General features: G+C 48.9%; 1 protein-coding gene across 4 annotated transcripts in view; it reads left to right on the forward strand.

The window, feature by feature from the left end:
• ARHGAP22 (Rho GTPase activating protein 22) overlaps window positions 1–19,485 on the forward strand; it is a 166,107-nt gene that overhangs the window by 103,686 nt on the left and 42,936 nt on the right. For 3 of the 4 annotated variants that reach the window (XM_081244067.1, XM_081244069.1, XM_081244070.1), the window contains one exon: window positions 15,385–15,561. In XM_081244067.1, coding sequence (XP_081100193.1) covers window positions 15,385–15,561 — 177 coding nt within the window. The remainder of the gene's footprint in view (window positions 1–15,384; window positions 15,562–19,485) is intronic. The other variant, XM_081244068.1, reaches the window with a different exon arrangement.

Below are 19,485 nucleotides of genomic sequence, written 5' to 3' on the forward strand. Positions count from 1 at the left end.
TAGTTTTTAAAATAGGTAACATGGTTCAAATATCTAAAGGCCAGTGCCCGTCTCCCTACACCCTTTTCTCCTAGCCATCCCCTTTCCTCCCAGAACTGCTGCTCCAATGTCTTTGTCTCCTTCCAGAGATATTTTGCACAAACAAGTATATTTCTGTTCTTCCTTCCTCCCTCCCTCCCTTCCTTTGCAAAAATGATAGCGTGTTATTCTTCCCTTTACTTTTTTCACTTAACAGTGTCTAGCAGAGAACATTCTGGGTGTAAAGTGCATTCTCATTTTTTTTAATATCTCCAAATCATCACATTTGATGAATGTCTATTCCTCTCCTCTCCTTGTCATTTGTCTTTTCACTTTTCTTTGCCATGAAAAGGTGGGTTTTTTTTGCATTTTATTTTATTTTTTATACAGCAGATTCTTTTTAGTTATCTATTTCATACATATTGGTGTATATATGTCAATCCCAATCTCCCAATTCATCCTGCCTTGAAAATATATATATATATTTTTTTTTTTTGGCGGTATGCGGGCCTCTCACTGTGGTGGCCTCTCCCGTTGCGGAGCACAGGCTCCGGACGCGCAGGCTCAGCGGCCATGGCTCACGGGCCCAGCCACTCCGTGGCATGTGGGATCTTCCCGGACCGGGGCACGAACCCGTGTGCCCTGCATTGGCAGGCGGACTCTCAACCACTGCGCCACCAGGGAAGCCCCCTTGAAAGTATTTTTAACTTTCCTGAAGTGAAATTTTCTTTCGTGGGCTCTGGTTTTGGGGTCATATTAAAAAGACCTTTCCCACTTTGAGATTACACAAAATTTCTCCCACAATTGATCCTGTTACTTTTGTGGTTTCATTTTTTAATCTTTAAAATCATTGATACATCATGATTTTTTATCTTGTTGTAAGATGTGCTATAAGGATCCAACCTGATAATTTTTCTCCAGGTGGCTATCCAATTGTCCCTATTCCATTTATTAAATAATTCATCTTGTACTCACCCATTTGAAATAACTCCTTAATTCTGTTCCAGACTCTCAAATGTGTTTTGAGTCCATCTGTTCACGTTATGCCGTACCATGCTGTTTTAATTATTAGAGCTGTATAATTTACCCTGTTTTAATAATTAGTAGGGCTGGCCTGACTTCCTTATTTTTTTTCTTACAAAAATGCATTTGCTATTTTTGCTTATGACTTTTGAATCAACTTGTCTAATTTAAAGAGAAATGCTATTCATACTTTATTGTGTTACGCATTATGGTATGCATTTCTATTACTTCTAGTTTATAAATAGTGATTTCTGTATATTAATGTTGTGTCTGGTACCTTACTGAATTGTCTTATTGCTTGTAATGGTTTTTCAGTTGGTCAACTTAGGTTTTCCACACATATAAATAATAACAGCGATAATAATACCACCACACCCTCCCCTCCCACTTTTATAGTTTTATGTTCTCTCTCTCATCTGATCGCACTGGCAGACACTTCCAGGACAATGTTAACTAACACTGGTGATGGTGGACATGCTGGTTTTGTCACTGGTTTTGATGAGAATGCTGCTAGCATCTCTCCACTAAACAGTGTTGGGGCTTCCCTGGTGGCGCAGTGGTTGGGAATCCGCCTGCCAATGCAGGGGACACGAGTTCAAGCCCCGGTCCGGGAAGATCCCACACCGCAGAGCAACTAGGCCCGTGCGCCACAACTCCTCTTCCTGCGCTCCAGAGCCCACGAGCCACAACTGCTGAGCCCGCGTGCTGCAGCTACTGAGGCCTGCGCACCTAGAGTCTGTGCTCCACAACAGGAGAAGCCACCTCAATGAGAAGCCCACGCACCGCAGCAAAGAGTGGCCCCCACTCGCCGCAGTTAGAGAAAGCCTGCGCGCATCAACCAAGACCCAATGCTTCCCAAAAATAATAATAATAAAAAATAAATTTAAAAAAAAATTAAACACAGTGTTGGCTTCGGCTACATCTGTGTTGAGGAAGGATCCATCTATCCCTACTTAACGGAGAATTTCAAAATGGATGTTGAATGTTGTCACATGCCTTCCAAGGTTTCTCTTGGACCCGGGCTGCAGGTCCACCAGTGCACCTCAGCTAGCCCCAGACCTGCCCTTCCCTGGCAACTCCTGGGGGAGCCGGTGCAGCTCTCAGCTGCCTGGGGGCTCTCGTCTCTGGACTGGGATGCTTTCCGCAGCAGGAAGCAGAAAAGCCCACCTAACAGGCTTAAATCAAAGGAGATGTGTTATTCTCACAGACCGAGAAGCCCTGAGGTAGGCAGCTCCTGGGTCAGTGATTCAGGGTCTCAGTCAAGTTAGCAAGGGCGTGGGCCCCCTTCCTCCCCTGCCCTCCTTGGCCTGTTAGCTTTGCTGGCTGGTCAGCATGGTCACAAGATGACTACCAAACATCCCAGAGACAGGCAGGATATGCCGCCTTGATGAAGTAGGGTCTCTTTGTGGGGTCCCTCTTAGAAGTCATGAAACCTTTCTCAGAAGAGCCTCCAGGGACTCCCCTGTGTCTCAGAGGCTGCATCTTCCAGTCTTAGCCTGTAAAGTATAACTGTTTTTCATTTCTTTAAAAATCTCCTTAATGTCTCATAAGCGCTCATTTTCTAGTGGCTACATATGATTCCATCTGGTTTATGTGTGCACTCTCCTAAGCCATTCCCCTGTTTTGGCCATTACGTGGCTTCTGACGTTGTACTGGGTTCAGCTGTTGCCTGCCCACTGGGGCGTTCTGAGCTCCCAAACACTCCGGGTGAGGCTGTGGCCAGTGCCTTTCTCAGCCCAATTAGAATTTCACTTCTGGTTCCAGCTCATCAAGAGGTGTGGTTGAAAGCTCAGAGTCGGTTCCCAGAACCCTGCAAATGAGAGGGCAGGGGTCATGGGGAGGCTACAGGGAGTCCACTGCGTGCTGACTGCTTGGGGGAGAGGGCTCTAACTCTCTGCCTGAGACTGGGGGAGATGGGTGCACTTTTTCAAGGTGTCAGCAATTTAATTTCCTTGATGGCTCTGGCCCTGGGGGAGGGGGCCAGTGAGGTTCTTAATGTGGAATATCTAGGGGCGCTGCAGACAGCCAGGCACCCAGGACACTGTTCAGGAGTTTCACTATTTGAGACAAAAGACATCTTTTCAGCCAGCTCAGCCCCAGGAAGAGAGAGGCCAACATAAGGTTTTCATGTGCCCCAGTGTAGTGACGTGGGGTGCAGTCTGTGCCGGGACAGGGGTCTCTGCTTGTCTGGTCCTGCTTGAGTGAGCTTTCTCCCTTCTTCACCAGATCCTGTCTTCCTTCTCAGAAAACAGAGCCCCGGGGGCCCAGGTAGATATTATGTGCATGAAGCTTTGCGCAGGTTGAGGACCTGCCCTGGGGTTTACATCCTTTTTCCTCCAGGCACAGTACAGCAGCCCTAAGGGACAGACTCCAGAGAGCCCTAAAGGAACCGTAGGGACCTGAAGTCTCTGTTTCTCTCAGCCCGTCGCCTCCCCTCTTGACATTCTGCCCTCCAGGTCTCCCAGCTCCCGGGCCATCTCTCCTCCCCAGTGACAGACAGTGACAGAGCTGGGGCACCTACTGCAGTGCTGTGCTGGGGATGGAGCAGGGTGGGGAGGGTGAGGAGCATTTATGAGACTCTGGGCCCTGCAGTCGCCATGACAACAGAAATGCACTGTGATTTAGTTCCCTTGGCAGGAGCATCTGACAGGCAGGGCAGGTGGACTGCAGATGCCGGACGACCTGGGCTTCGTTCCTGTGTTTCCAGCAGTCCTCTTCCGTATCCATTTTCCTCTGGGGTGCCTTCTTTCCCTACGTGCTCAGAGGTATTTTGTGGCACACATTTAGGCCACAAGACAAGCCTTCCCATACTTTCTTAGAGTCCCCGTGTCAGGTGACTGCCCAGCGCCCTCTTTACTCTCTCCCCTCCACCTTCCCTTCTCTCCTTTTTCTCTCTGCATTTATGACAATAAAAAAAGGCATCCAGAAATGCAGAGGTGGGTTGTCAGCCTCCTCACATCCCCGGCTGAGGGCTGTGGCAGTGGAGGGCACACAGATGACATCCTGTCCCTTTTTAATAAGATACTAGGTCCAGACCACATGCAAGGGGGTGATTGTCCAAGAGTGTGAATACAGTACCAGGAAGCAGGGTTCACTGGGGGCCACCTTGGAGGCTGCCCAGCACGGGGATGGAGCCAGGAGGACAGACTACAGCCAGACTGCCTGGGTTCAGATCCAAGACAGGTTGTGAGTGGTCAGCACTTTAGGAGACCAGTTGGCAAGTAATTTCCCCTTGCTGACCAGTTGGGAAGCACCACTGTAATTAGTCGTGTGACCTCAGCCAAATTACTCAGCCTCCCCCAGCCTCTGCTTTCGCATCTGTAAAATGGGTATCATAATTGTATCACCTTATAGGGTTGTCCTGAGGATATGGAACTGAGATATGCAAAGCTCTTAAAACTGTACCAAGCATGGGGTAAACACCCAATAAAACTTGAGTGTTTTATTAAGAGAGATTGCCTGTCACTTGCACAGAGCCCTTCATGTGTCCCCACAGTGACCACTGCCAATCACTGAACTCCTGTCCCTTTCCAGGCACTGGACTAGTCCCTGGGGATTCCAGGAGGCCAAGGGAGGCAAGGTCTGCTTTCATGAAACTTACATGCCTTTAGCAGAGACACAATAAACAAATATACAAATAAATAAGCTAATTTTCTGCTGTGCTATAGTCTATAGAGAACAGAGTGGGAGAGTCATTCGGCAGGAGGGGCAGTTACCTGACAAATGTTCTCACTCAGGGAAGTTTTCTCTAAGTGATGTGTGAGGTAAGGTCTGAAGGTGAGAGGGGGCCAGCTCTGCAAGGAGCTGGGGGAACAACATTCCAAGAACCTGAAAGTGCAGAGATTCTAGTTGGAAGAGGGTGAGCTTGAGGAAGAGAAAGGGACCCAGGATGGCTGATGGCATTAAGGGTGGGTAAGTAGGAGGAGATGTGATCAGGGGACCTGGACGCCCAGGGTCACATCAGAGTTGGATTTTTATTCCAGGAACATTAGGCCCTCCAAGGAGTTTTTGTTCTGTTTTGTTTGTTTTTTGCGGTACGCGGGCCTCTCACTGTTGTGGCCTCTCCTGTGAAGGAGCACAGGCTCCGGACGCGCAGGCCCGGCGGCCGTGGCCCACGGGCCCAGCCGCTCCGCGGCATGTGGGATCTTCCCGGACCGGGTCACGAACCCGTGTCCCCTGTATCGGCAGGCGGACTCTCAACCACTGTGCCACCAGGGAAGCCCCCTCCAAGGAGTTTTAAGCAGATGTGCTTTGCTCTTAGTTGACTGCTTTTCTTTGTTGAAGGGATGGGTGGACTGATGGACCGACGGATGGATGTATGGGAGGGATGGACAGATAAACATGTGGCATCAACACAAGCGCAGCCTCCCTCCCTGTGCTCTCTCACCAGAGTTTGGTGCTTGCTGCCTGCGCAGCCCTTTAGGATGGTATCTTCAGGGCTGCCTGTGGTCCAGGCTCCTGACACTGTGCCTCTGGGAGGACTGAGTGATGTAGGAGAAGCAACCAGGCTGGGCAGGGGGGCTGTCTCAGGCTGTTTGTCTCTGGGATCAGGGATACACCATAAGGGTGAAGCTGATTTAATGAAAAGAATCCCAAACTGCTAAATCCAAATCCTGCTGTGCCATTTCCCGTCCGGGTGGCCCTGGGCCACTGGCCGCTCCAGCTGCCCTGTCGTAACACAGGCATGGTGATGGTTACAGAGGGTATGACGGCACTCAGGAAGCATGTGCAGGCGTCGTGCCCAGCTCCTGGCTTCCTTGTCCCATTCAGTCCTCACCAGAATCTCGCAAGTTAGGTCCAGTTATTTGGCTGATGAAGAAATGGAAATGTAGAAACATTATGTGGCCAGTAAGCCCTTACATTTTATCAACCTCCTCTCATGTATTCATTCAATCTCCACCAACCAGGTGAGGTAGGCTCCACTTGGAGAGGAGGACCCAGAGGCACAAAGCTTGTGGCGCTGGGAGTCCAGCCCCGTGCTCTCGGTCCTAGAATATAGGGGAGGGACTGTGCAAGGTGGCAGGCGCTTGGGACCTGCCTTGGGATTTCCACTGTAGGAAACCCAGGCAGGCCATGCACCAGCTGGAGGGCCCCGCAGGAACCTGCTGTTCCTCCTCGCCCCGCCCCGCCCGGGTCAGTCCCGGCTTTGGGGCACTGAGAAGTACAGAAGTTCCCCAGGAGAGACAAAACGTGTCCGGTCCCCAGCCCACGGGCAGAGCGCACAGGCAGCCGGGAGGCGGCTGCAACCTGGAGCTGGCAGCACCTCGTTTGCCTGGCATCTGCCCCTGGCCTGGGTGAGCTTGGCTGCCCCTCCTGCCACCAGAGCCCCGCCAGTCCTTGCACCATGCCTTTCTTCCTTGCCAGGCATCTGAAGAGGAGCAGGCAGCTGCCCAGGGGTAAGTGAACAGCCAGGGTCAAGAGCAGGCCGTAGGGACACCAGACTGGGGGATGATTAACCCTCAAAGGGCAGGTGGCATTTGGTGGCTCCAAGCAAAAGAAGTTGAGTGAAGGTGAGTCAACAGGGATAGGTGGGAAGCTTGGACCGCTGCTCAGGTTCAGCCCGGTGCAGCCTGGCAGGCATGGGCGGGGAAGGCCAACCTTGGAGACACTGCAGAAAAGCCCAGCCGGCAACTAGGCATTGCCCAGAGGTGGCCACACAAACACACACACAGAGTCTCAGGAAGTCTAGGGATAGTGGGCTCTCCCCTTCCCCTCCAGCCCTAGTGTAGGCTGTCTGAAAGCTGTCCAGTCCTGCAGCCACCAGCTACATACGGCAACTGAGCACTTGAAATGTGGCTAGTCCAGACATATTCTTAGTACAAACTACACCCTAGGTTTTGAAGACTTAGTACAAAAAGTATATAAATATAATATCTCAGTAACTTCTGACTGTGTGTTGAAATGAATGATACTATTTTGGATGTATTGGGATAAACAAAATATATCATTTAAAATAAGTTCACCTGCTTCATTTTACTTTTTTAACGTAGCTACTAAAACATTTGAAATTATCCATGTGGCTTGCATTATATTTTCATTGGATTATGCTGCTCTGGACAGCTGCAACCCCATGCTTGGCCTTCACCCCTGGAAATCCAGGTGTTGGAGGCCTCCCTGGAGCTCCCTGCTCCCCTGGGCAGCCTGTAGAATGACGGTGGGCCCTGTGACACATCATACATTGCAGCTCCTGTCACCTTTAAATCGTGATTTCTTTTGATTTTTGAACATTTTCCATAAATCCTGGGCTTATTAGGTATCATTTGATTAATTACATCAGAATGACAACTTTTTGACCTGAATGTCATAGAAGAAGTTCCATGGGCTATAGTGGTTTACAAAATGGTTTCACAGATATCATTTATTCTTTTTTCTTTTTATTATGAAAATTCTTATACAGAAAAGTTGAAAGGTAGGGGTTTTTGTCCTGGAACCCCTGCCAGGATCTGCTGCATTTTGGAGTCACCTCCTCTCCCCCAAATCCCTTGCGTTGGTGGAAAGAGAAACTCAAAAGAAAGTTCTTAAATCCAGGAGCCCAGAGGGGACTAAAGCCCAGCTGGGAACAAGAAAAGCTGGGCTGGGACCTGGCTGGGTCATGTAGGGGCCGGTCCCCTTAAACAAGCCACAGGCTGAAGTAGTGAGCACAGAGTGGGGTCAAGGTTAGGAATCAGGCTGCCTGGAGTCCTAGTTCACTGCTTTTACTGCTTGGACATGTTTCTAAACATCTCTGGACTTCAGTTACCTTTCCTTTCCTTTAAATGGGAATAATGACAGCACTTCCCATCAGCTTGTTAACATCATGCCTGCCTCAGAGTGGGTGCTCTGTGTGTGCCAGTCACCTTGGTTCTGCTATTGCTATTCTTCCATTCATCACAGATTCCGTGCACACCCTCCCCATGCCAGGCACTGCTCAGTGTGCTGGAGTTGCTTATAAAACAGACAGAATGGGGGCAGGCTGAAAATAAACAGTGTAAATAATCATGTCATATAAGCACATAAAATATGTGTACTGGATTGTGATAAGTGCTATGGAAAGATTAAGGCCAGGAAGGGGCCCAGGTTGCAGTGGGTGATGTGGATTGAGGTTTCAATAAGGGTGGTCAGGAAGGATTCCCCAAGAAGGTGACACTTGAGAGAAGACCTGAAGGAGGTGAGGGAGAAAGTCATGGCAGTGTCTGGAAAAATGGCTTTCCAAGCAAGAACAAGCGCAAAGGGAAAGCAAGTGCAAAGACCCTGGGGCAGAGGCGTGCCCAGCTGTCTGAGGAATGACAAAGAGCAAGGCAGAGAGCAGCAGTGAGGCTAGAGGAGTAGCCGGCAAGAGGTCAAGAGGCCTGGAAGATCACCGCATGGACTTTGCTGAGAGGGGGGCCACTGCGGGATTTTGAGCAGAGGTACGTGGGCTAGTTTGGGGCTTAACTGGGTCACTGTGCTGCCATATTGAGAACAGGCAGTCGGGGGCAAGGTAGGGAGCCTAGAGACCATGCCAGTAAGCCAGAGGAGAAGTGAAGGTGGCTCGGACCAGGTGGGCCAGTGAAACATGGTCAGATTTTGAATATGTTTTGAAGGAAGAGCCAGTAGAATTTGCTGATAGGAATGGATATGAGACAGAGTGGAGCTGAGGATGTGTCTGGTTTCCACTTGAGTAACTAGAAGGTGGAGTTGCCCTCACTCGAGAAGGGAAGGGGTGGCAGATCTGGAGATGGATTTTGTAGCTGGTAAGTGGGAGATGGCTGGAGACATCTCAGTGGAGCTGTTGGGTGAGGACACAGAGGGGTCTGGAGGGCAGGGAGCGGTGAACCTGGAAGTCATCTGCATAGGGACGGCAGTTAAAGCTCTCAGACTGGATGAGCTCACCCGGGGACAGTATGGGTCGGTATGGGGACAAGGGGAGGGAAAAGGCCTAGCGACTCCCAACTTTGTGCTTTGGGCACCTGGTTGCCCAGCACTAAGATAGGAGCACAAGAGGAAGCTGGTGTGATGGGTGAGGTAGTGATGATTTGCAGACAAGCCATGTTGTTGTGCCTATGGGATGTCCCACACTGGTAGAATCATAAAGTCATTTAGACTCAAAGGAAGTACAGATCTCATTGCTCTTTATCAATGCTTCTCAACTGGGGGCAGCTTTGCCCCCCAAGGAACATTTGGCAACATGTGGAGACTTTTTTTTTTTTTTTTTTTTTGTGGTACACGGGCCTCTCACTGTTGTGGCCTCTCCCGTTGCGGAGCACAGGCTCCGGACTCGCAGGCTCAGTGGCCATGGCTCACGGGCCCAGCCGCTCCGCGGCACGTGGGATCTTCCCGGACCGGGGCACGAACCCGTGTCCCCTGCATCGGCAGGCGGACCCTAAACCACTGCACCACCAGGGAAGCCCGTGGAGACATTTTTGATTGTCAAACCTGGGAGGGAGGGAGAGGCTGCTACCGGCATCCGGTGGGTAGAGGCCAGGGATGCTGCTAAACAACCTGCTATGCACAAGTCAGCCGCTGCCACCCTAGTGTAGAATTATCTGGCCCAAAATGTCATTAGTGCTGAGGTGGAGAAACTCCGCTCCATACTGGATTTAACTGAGTGTGGTAATAAATGTGAACATTTAGAGAGTGCTTGCTAGTTGCCAGGTGCTAAGCTAAGGGAATAGCTCATTTCATTCTCCCAAAAAGGTAGGCACCCCCACTTTCTTCACCTTACACGTGTGTGCCTGACATTTGGGGGAAGTTAAGTCCCTGCACTCCACCTGGTGGATCTGAGCCTTCACCCAGGTCTAGTTCTCAGCACTGTTCAGGACGGCCTCAAACAAAGGGGTATGTGGCAGGATAGGTGGAAACGCAAGAAAAGGGAAAAACCAGAAACAGTAACAAGAGACCCTCATCCTTCATGATGCATTTCTTCCTGAAATGTTTGCTGTTAGAATTTTTTTTCCTTAACTAAAGCTAATACTAATCTTTCCTAAGTAACAGAGGACAAGTGAGCGTACACAATTGAATGCTATAGAAAATCCCAACGTTGACTTTGATGACCTATCTATTTTATCTTCCTTACATTCCCCTCCACTAACATAGAGGAGATTTTCTATTGCAAAAAGAATGAGTTTATAGTTGAAAACACCTGGGTTTAAATCCTGGCCCCCTCCATTTGTTTGTTTGTGAGCTAAATGTTTAACTTCTCTGAGCCTCAGTTTCTTCATCTGTAAAATGGAGTCAGTAGCACGCCTTCCCACAGTGTTTATGAGGATTAAATGTGACTGTGCGTGTTAACTGTCTTGCACAGTGGTTTACGTATAGTGGGCCCTTAGAAGTGGTTGCAGGACTTTCACTTCTGGATAAGATCGGTGGACTGATTTACTATCTCACCTAAAACAACCCCCCCCCCAAAAAGGACAAATAATATGAAACTGTTTTTCAAGGTACTAGACATTAGGCAGTGAAGGACTGTGACACCCCACCCCCACCCCAGCAAGAGATGGGAAACAAACGAGGCAAGCCCTACACATGCCCTAGCTTACTGGCTTGAGAAAGTTTTCAGGCTGTGATGCAGGAAGGGGAAACCCAGGTGGAGCCCAGTGGACTCCATGAGTTAAAGAGACAGCTGGGGAGACCAAAGCATCTTGAGTTTTCAGGATAGAATACCAAGGAGGAAAGTGCTGCTCAAAGAGAAACCCCCTTGGGAGCTCATCACCACATGCACATGAGGACATTACCTGAGGCTGAGGAAAGAACCCCTGGAAAGGGTTAGAGGCAACACTGGCCGCTCTGACACAGGGCAGGAAATAGTGCCTATTTCCATTGGACTCCTGGGGCATTGCATAGCATACACAGAAGGGTTTTCTTTCAGCAGTGGGGAGTTATTAGCTCTATACTGAGAACTCTGGACCCACCAAATAAATCTTAGAAACAAAATCTGTAAGAACAAGTAGACAGGAAGTCAGTAAGGATATGGAAAATTAAAAAAAAATAAAACTGTCAACAACTGGACCTAATTTATAGAACACTCCACCCCGCCACAGCAGAGTAATTTTCCTCAGTGCAAAGAGAATGCTTAGCAAGATAGACCGTATTCTAATCCCAAAACAAGTCTTAATAAATTTAAAAGGATTCAAATCATACAACATATCTTCTCTGAAAGCAATGGAATTAAATTAGAAATCAATAATAGAAAGATTTCTGGAAAATCCCCCAAACTGGGAAATAACACATTTCTAAATAACCCATAGGTCAAAGAAGAAGTCCAAAGGGTAAGACATTTTGAGCTGAATAAAAACGAAAAAACAATATACAAATGTTGTACATGCCTCTAAAGTAGTACTTAGGGGGGCAACTATAGCACTACACATTGTAAGAAACTAGAAAAATAAGACCAAATTAAACACAGAGTAAACAGATGAAGAGAAATAATAAAGATCAGAGTGTAAATCAATGAGATACAAGTTGCCAAACTACAACCTGTGGGCTGGCTCCCTCTTTTTTTTTTTTTATGGTACGCGGGCCTCTCACTGCTGTGGCCTCTCCCGTTGCGGAGCACAGGCTCCGGTCGCGCAGGCCCAGTGGCCATGGCTCACAGGCCTAGCCGCTCCGCTGCATGTGGGATCTTCCCGGACTGGGGCACGAACCTGTTCCCCCTGCATCGGCAGGCAGACTCTCAATCACTGCGCCACCAGGGAAGCCCCTGGCTCCCTCTTTTTGTATACAAATTTTTGCACAGACACAGCCCTGCTCTTTCACTTACGTATTGTCTATGGCTGCTTTCTAGCTGCAACAGCAGAGTAGGTAGTTTTGGCAGAGACCATATGGCCTGAAAACAACATATTTACTATCTAGCCCTTTAAAAGTTTGCTAATCAGAAAAACAAAAAGACATAAAGTCAGTAAAACAAAAAGCTCTTTTTTGAGATTAATAAAATCAGTAAGCCTCTAGCAGGACTGATCAGGGGAAAAAAGAAAAGACACAAATCGCCAATAATATAAATGAGAGAGGTGACATCACTACCAAATACTAAAAGGATAATAAGGGAAATATTATGAACAACTTTATGTCAATATATACAACAACTTAGATGAAACAGACAAATTCCTTGCAAGACACAAACTACAAAGCTCACTCAAGAAGAAATAGGTGTATATGTTATAGAAATTTAATTTATTAAAAAACCTTCCCACAAGGAAAAGTCCAGGTCTAGGTAGCTTCGTTGGTGAGTTCTATCAAATATTTTTTAAAAAATAGTAACTCTACACAAACTCTTCCAAAAATATTGAAAAAGAGGGAATACTTACCAGCTTATTCTGTGAGGCCAGTATTACCCTGACACCAAAATCAGACAAAGACATAAGAAAAGAAAATGGCATACCAATATCCTTCATGAATATAGATGAAAAATTCCAAACAAAATTTTAGTAAATTGAACCTAAAAATAATAAAAAGGACAATACATCATGACCAATTGGAATTGCAGGCATGAAAAGCTAGTTTAACATTTGAAAATCTGTCAGTGTAATTCATCATAATAGCAAACTAAAAAAAAAAAAAAAAAAGTGATCTCTCAATAGATACAGAAAAAAGCATTTGACAAAACCCCAGTATCCATTTCTGATTAAAAAAAACCTCTCAGTAAACTGGAAATAGAAGAGAACTTCCTCAACCTGAGAAAGGATATCAACAAAAAACCTACAATAGATATACTTAATGGTGAAAAGTTGAAGGCTTTTGCTATAAGATCAAGAACAAGATAAGGATGTCCACTCTCACCACTTCTATTCAACATCATATTTGAGGCTCTAGTCAGCACGATTTGACAAGAATCAGAAATAAAAGGCACCCAGATTGGAAAGGAAGAAGTAAAACTGTCTTTATTCGCAGGTAGCACGATCGCCTGTGTAGGTGCACTGGCAAGTCAGTGGGGAAAGGATCGTCTGTTCAACAAATGGTGCTGGAACAACTGGACATCCATGTATAAAAGGATGAACTCCAATCCATACCTTGCACCATATACAAAAACTAACTCATAGACCTAAAGGTAAACCCTAAAACCATGACACTTCTAGAAGAAAATCTAGGAGAAAACTTATGACCTGGGTTATGCAAAGATTGTTTAGATACAAAACCAGAAAAAATGGATAAGTTGAGCTTCATCCAAACTAAAAACTTCTGCTCTTGGAAACACACTGTTCACAGAATGAAAAGAAAAGACACAGACTGGGAGAGATATTTGCACAGCATATATCTGATAAAGAACTTGTATCCAGAAGATGTAAAGAACTCTCAAAATCAATAATGAAAAATGAGCAACCTCTTTTAAAAATGGACAAAAGAGTTCAACAGATATTTCACCAAAGAAGGCACATGGATGGCAATTAAATACATAAAAAGATGTGCAACATCATTAGTCATTTGGAAAATGCAAATTTGAACACAGTGCTGTACTCCTACACACCCATTAGAATGGCTAAAAGTAAAGAGACCGGCCATACCAAGTGCTGATGAGGAACTGGAAGAACTGGAACCCTCATACACTGCTGGTGGCAACATGAAGTGGTGCAATCACTTTGGAGAACAGTTTGTGGCAGTTTCTTAAAAAGTTAAATATACATATATACTAATACACATAAATAAACATACATACATGAAAAGTACTTGAAAAGTTAAACACACAGGCTTAGAGCAGGACCCTGGGCGGGGGCAGAGCTGGACATGAGAGCATGTGTCAACCTCTGGGCAAGGTGGATCCAGGTTTTGTAAATGAAGCTTATATGACGTGGGTGGCCCTCCTTAGGAAAAAGAATTGAAAAAAAATGAGAAATTCCAGTTAGATACAAACCTGAGTATTCATTTAGGACAAACAAGTAACCACAACAAATTCTTAGAGCCATCCATCTCCAGGTCCCTTTCTTCTGAGTCATCTGGAGATGTTTTTCCAGAAAAGCATACATGGAAAAGCTTCCTGGCAACACCTGGCTTCCCTTCCCCACATGGAACACTCGGCCACCCCAGCCCTCATGGTCCGCGTTGAGTGGGACCCTGAAGATGCAGAGCCGCTGTCCCCTTCTCAGTGGTGGTGCCCTTGCCCCGTGAATGACCACGCAGCTGCCCCAGCTGTGGGTACAATCTTTGTTTTCCATCGGCCTGCACTGTCTCTTGGGCTTCAGGCTCTGCTGTCTCAAGCTCCCTTCCTCTCCACCTCTCCACCGCTGCAGTGCTGCCGCCCAGTTGCTGCCTGGGCCCAAAGGAGCTGGGCTAGTGTGTGTATATTGCGGGGCTCAAAAGGCATCCTAGGACCCTGGCGCACCACTCTCCTGAGCTTTGGGCCCCATGGGCCCCTCCAGCCTGCTCTCCCACTACCCAGCTTCCAGGCCTCACTTGTGGCACTCCTCCAGCAAGGATGCACCTCATCCCGTGCTCCAGCACTCAGAGCCGTCCCCTCGGTTTCCCCAGTCCTCAGCGGCCTTGCTGTGACCACTGTCAGCCTGACCCCAGCAGGTCGCCTCGTTCATGGGGAATGGGGAGAGCAGGAGGGTGGGGTCCCAGTCCCAGCCCAGAGCTGGGGACTTTGAATCCCTGGCTCTGCCACGTATTAGCTGTGTGAATTCAGACAAGTTCCTTAATTACTCTGTGTTTCAGTTTCCTTGTCTGTCAAATGCAGAGAGTAATAGTACCTCGCTCGGAGGCATTGTGAAGATGAAGGAATCCTAGGAGGGCAGGTGGGTCTGTCAGCTTTGTTAACTAGAAGAATCAGGCACCGCTCTAGTTCACTGGAAGGCAGGTACCAAGAGCTCAGTAAGCACTTAACCCCTGTCTGGTCTCTGTCACTGGGCTGTGGGCCCCAGCAAGGATCAGCCTGGGTCTCACAGTTCTCCTAACTGTCATCCCACCCCCTTGGGAACACGGATCTCTGCGACTCACCCCACCAGCAGATAAGCCCAGTTAGCTTATAGTGACATAAGTGACATATAGCACATAGTGACGTTTAGTTGTGCATTTAAGTTGTGTGAAGTTGATTTAAATAACATACATAGCGAAGCTCCTCTGGCACCCGAACTTCTCTGAGCTGGTGTCACATCTGCATGCTTTTTCCTACTAGTACCCCAGGATGATTTTCATGCTGTGGAGAAATAACAAAGAAGACTAAGGGAGAGAAAGAAACCCAAGAGGGCCCCAAAGCCAGATGTGGGATGTGGGATGTGGGAAGGGGATGGCCTGCCAGTATAGAACCAAAAAGCACAGCTGTTGCTGAGTGGATTTTGGAGAGACGACCTTCTCACACCCCAGGGAATGAAAGCCAGCTGTGGAGAGAGCCCTATGGGGGAGGCCCCCCGTGTCCGCCAGGGTCCCTGCAGTAAGCCTGTTCTCCCTGTCTTGCAGGTGGTGCCGGGGAGCGGGAGAAGGTGCCGGCCAACCCCGAGGCGCTCCTGCTCATGGCCAGCTCCCAGCGGGACATGGAGGACTGGGTGCAGGCCATCCGCCGGGTCATCTGGGCCCCGTTCGGCGGAGGTACGGCCCGTAGCGCGCATGCTCACCCTCTAGAACCCTTGCCTCCAGGTAATCACGCCCCTCCGCCCTGCTCTGAGCCTGCAAGATCCCTCTCGCTCAGGTCTTGCTGGCTGAGTCCCACGCTTCCTACTGCAGACAGTCAGTGTCGTCCTCTTCTGCTGCTGGCCCCCAGGGGTCACCCCTCGGTGGACTAAGCAGGTCCTCGCGGGGGAGATTTGGGCCACTTTTCAAAAACATGCCCTCCTCCGACTGGATAGTCCTGGGGCTTGTGTGTCCTTACCTCCCTGTGTCCAGATCCCTGCTGAATGCTGGGTGTGTATGGGTGGTCTACACTTAGGCCAGAAGTGGACACTCAGGGTCATATCGGATGGTGAGGTACCGCGTCCTTCCCTCTGTTGTGGCTTGTGGCCCCTGCATGGCTCTCTGTCCCTGACCTGAAAACAAAGGTCGCCATTTACCCACCTGCTCCTTTATTCTACACTTTTATTGGTGCCTAAAATGTACGGAGTGGTATTCCAGGTGCTAAGAATTCAGTGGGAAACCAAAGAGAGGATGCTTCTGCCCTCCCCTCCCCCTCCACTGTCCTGGGGGAGACAAACGATAGGCAAGTAAAGGTGACTCGTGATGTCCAGTAGGGAGAAACGCAGGGAGCAAAGTGGAGCCAAGTGGAGGGTGGAGGGGGCAATGTGTCAGGTGTTGTTCATTAAGCCAACTTAATGAAGTCACCAGGAGATCCAGGGGATGCGGGGGAAGAGCATGCAGGCAGAGGGACCAGCGAGTGCAAACGCCCTGGGTTGGGAAAGGGCCATGGAAACACGAGGACCCTCAGGAAGGCCAGAGGGTCTGAGGGAGTGAGGACCTGAGGCCTTGGGGACATAGTGGGGCTTCCAGATTTTGTTCTAAATTGATGGGGCACCAGGGAGGGCTCTGAGCAGGAGACAGACACAACTTGATTTATATTTATAAGAAGAGTCATCTGGCTGCCGTGTGAGGGGTGGGTCATAGAGACAAGAGCGGCCGAAGCAGGCTGGGCCAGTTGCTGGACCCGGGTGCGGGGCCTGGGCGTGTGTGGAAGTGGAGGAGACCGTGGAGAGCGGTCAGCTGAGACGTGTTCTGAAGGTGGGGCTGCAGGGTTTGCTGATGGTCTGGACATGGGGCACAGGAGAAGGGAACGCCGCCGCCCAGCTGTGCAGGTGCTGTCTCTGTAGGTCGGTGTCCCTGTGCAGTCATCACGAAAAGGGCTTTTAGAAAGGATCACCATGTCAGCTGGGCTGGGGCCACCAACCCCCAGCTAAGTGTGGAGAGCGGCCTTTGGGCCAGCTGTGTTCTGACCACATGAACCATGGACATCCTCTCTCTCCATGTTTCACAGTGTTTGATTGATGCACCATGCAGGCAGGGGCAGAAGCTCACCTTTGGGGGCCTCCTAAATGGCTCCACACTGTTAGCCATGGCCTCCCTGCCCCCTGGTGATCATGGCACCTTTGACCCACAGCCCCAATTTAATGGCCTGGGAAAACCCAAGCCCACCCAGGAACTTCTGCAGCCTCCATGGGCTTCCTCTGGTGCAAGGTGGTTGACAGTGACCCAATGGCACAGAATTGAGCCCAGACGCCCATGCCTCTGGACTTGGATTTATGACAGGTAGCACCTCTGAGCACCAGGGAAAGGAGAACATTGCCATGATCTTGGCTAGCAAGAGACTCTTTAAATGAGTTACAAAAAGCACCAAGTATTTAGCAACAATACTATGGAGAAATAAACACAATTCGTTCTTACGACAGAAAACTCTACAGCAGTGAGAATGAATGAACTACAGCTCTACCCAACAGCATGCATGAATCCTAAAAACATACTGCGAGACTAGGGCAGCCCAAGAACATGCTGTGATTCTATTTACATAAAGTCGAAAATAGGGCAGAAGGAAACCATGTTATTTATGGGTACATAATTAGGCAGCAACAATCTGAAGAAAAGCAAAGAAATGAATGCCGTGAAAGTCAGGATGGCAGGCCTAGTTACACAGGTGCTCATTTTATAATACTCTGCATCTCTGTGCATATGTGCTTTAAATACTTTTTGAATGTCTGCATATTTCACTACATAAAAAATCAAAAACTAAATAAAACAAAGAAAGGAGAGAAACTAAAGGTCAAAGAGGCTGAGTAATTTGCCCAAGATGGCACAGCTAGTCAGGAGCAGTGCTGAGAAACAGAGGCAGATGTTCTGACCCCAAAGGCTGTGCTTTGTCCCAGCCATCCAGGGCACTGTCACGTCACGTGTGGTCTACCTGTACTCAGTGTGCTGGCTCCCTGACCCACACACGTGCCTGTCTGCCTGTTTTTCTCTGTCTCTCTGTCTCTCTCTGTCTGTCTTTCTCTGTACTTGCTAAATGGGGACCATTTGCAGAATCCCACATAGACACCAGATTTGCCCCACCCCCGGCCTCTCTCCCCAGCGTTTATCAGACTTCTCAGGCTGTGTGCTGTGTGCCGAAGAAGTCACAAGAATTAAAACAGGAACCACCATCAAAGGCGCTTATCTCCTTTCTACCAGAAATATAGAGGAAAGGCAGAAATCCCAGGGGTTGGCGGTGGCAGACATGTCCGGACAAGTTTGGCACTTGAAGGGGGTCTCCATCTGCCTCTGCAGGTTTCCTGGCAAAGCTGTTATTAGCCTGGGTTCCCCTGGAAAGGAGGCTTAGAGGATCAGCCCTTCTTTCACTGTTTAATAACGGAGCCCGTGAGCCCTTTCAAGCATATTTGTTCTGGCAGAGAGTGGCCACCTCTGACAGGCACCAATGGGCAGCATGCCTGCTGCAGTCAGGGGAGAGCCCGGGCACCCCACAGAGAAAACGCCGACCAGCGGGGCAGGGGAGCCGGTCACTGCCGATGGCCTGCCCAAGGGGTGGCCCTGATGGAGTGCCTCGTGTCTGGGCATTCATTCAACCAGTCAGTCATTCACTCGAGGATGTGTTCTGGGGGCTGGTGACACAGCAGTGAGTAGGACAGACAAGGTCCCTGCCCTCATGGGGTGTACATTCTAAGAAAGGAGACAGACAGCAAACAAGTAAGCCTGGTGTAGGTTAGATGGTAGAGAGCGCAGTGGAGGCAAATGAGGTGGGGAGGGCAAGCCGGAGTGATGGGGGCTTGGAGTTTAGTGACATTTGAGTAAAGGAGATGAAGGGGTGAGTTACACATATATCTGGGCCGAGCGTTTTGGAGGCAGACGGCGGGGGTTGGAAGAGCAGCAACGAGGCCAGTGTGGCTGGAGCAGAGTCTGTGAAGGGGGAGAGAGGCGGTAAGGGCTGGTAAATCAGTAGGGCCTTGTCACGGTGATGACTCTGGCTTTTCCTCTGAGTGAGGTGGTGTCATCGGCAGGTCTTGAACAGAGCAGTAACCAAGCCTGACTCAGGTCCCAGCAGGATCCCTCTGGCTGCTGTGTTGAGAATGGATGAAAGAAGCAAGGACAGAAACAGGGAGACTAGTTAGGAGCACGTTACACAATCGTGCAGGTGAGAGGTGATGGCGGCTTGCCTCAGGATGGCATGGGTGATGAGGAATAATTGAGTTCTTGATATATTTTGAAGGTAGAACCAATAGTATTTCCCCTACTGGAATGGGTGAAAGGTGTAAGAGAATGAGAGAAGTCAAGGGTAATTCCAAGGTGTTTTGATCTAAGCCAACTGGAAGGATGGATTAGCTGTTAACTGAGATGAGAAAGAATACAGGAAGCGCAGTTGTTTGGAAGGAAGATGCAGAGTTCACTTTGGGGCTTATCCTGGGGTACATGTTAGACGCCCAAGTTTAAGGTATCACGTAGGCAATTTGACATTTATGTCTAGACACCAGGAGAGAAGACTGGGTTGGAGAGAGACTGTGGGGGCCATTGACACATAGATGGGGTTTGAAGCCATGAGGCTGGATGAGGCACCATGGAGCTAGTGGAGGGACAGCAGAGGACCAGGGCTGA

This window comes from Mesoplodon bidens (genome assembly GCF_964165515.1).
Source record: "Mesoplodon bidens genome assembly, chromosome: 1".
NCBI classification, from domain to species: domain Eukaryota; kingdom Metazoa; phylum Chordata; class Mammalia; order Artiodactyla; family Ziphiidae; genus Mesoplodon; species Mesoplodon bidens.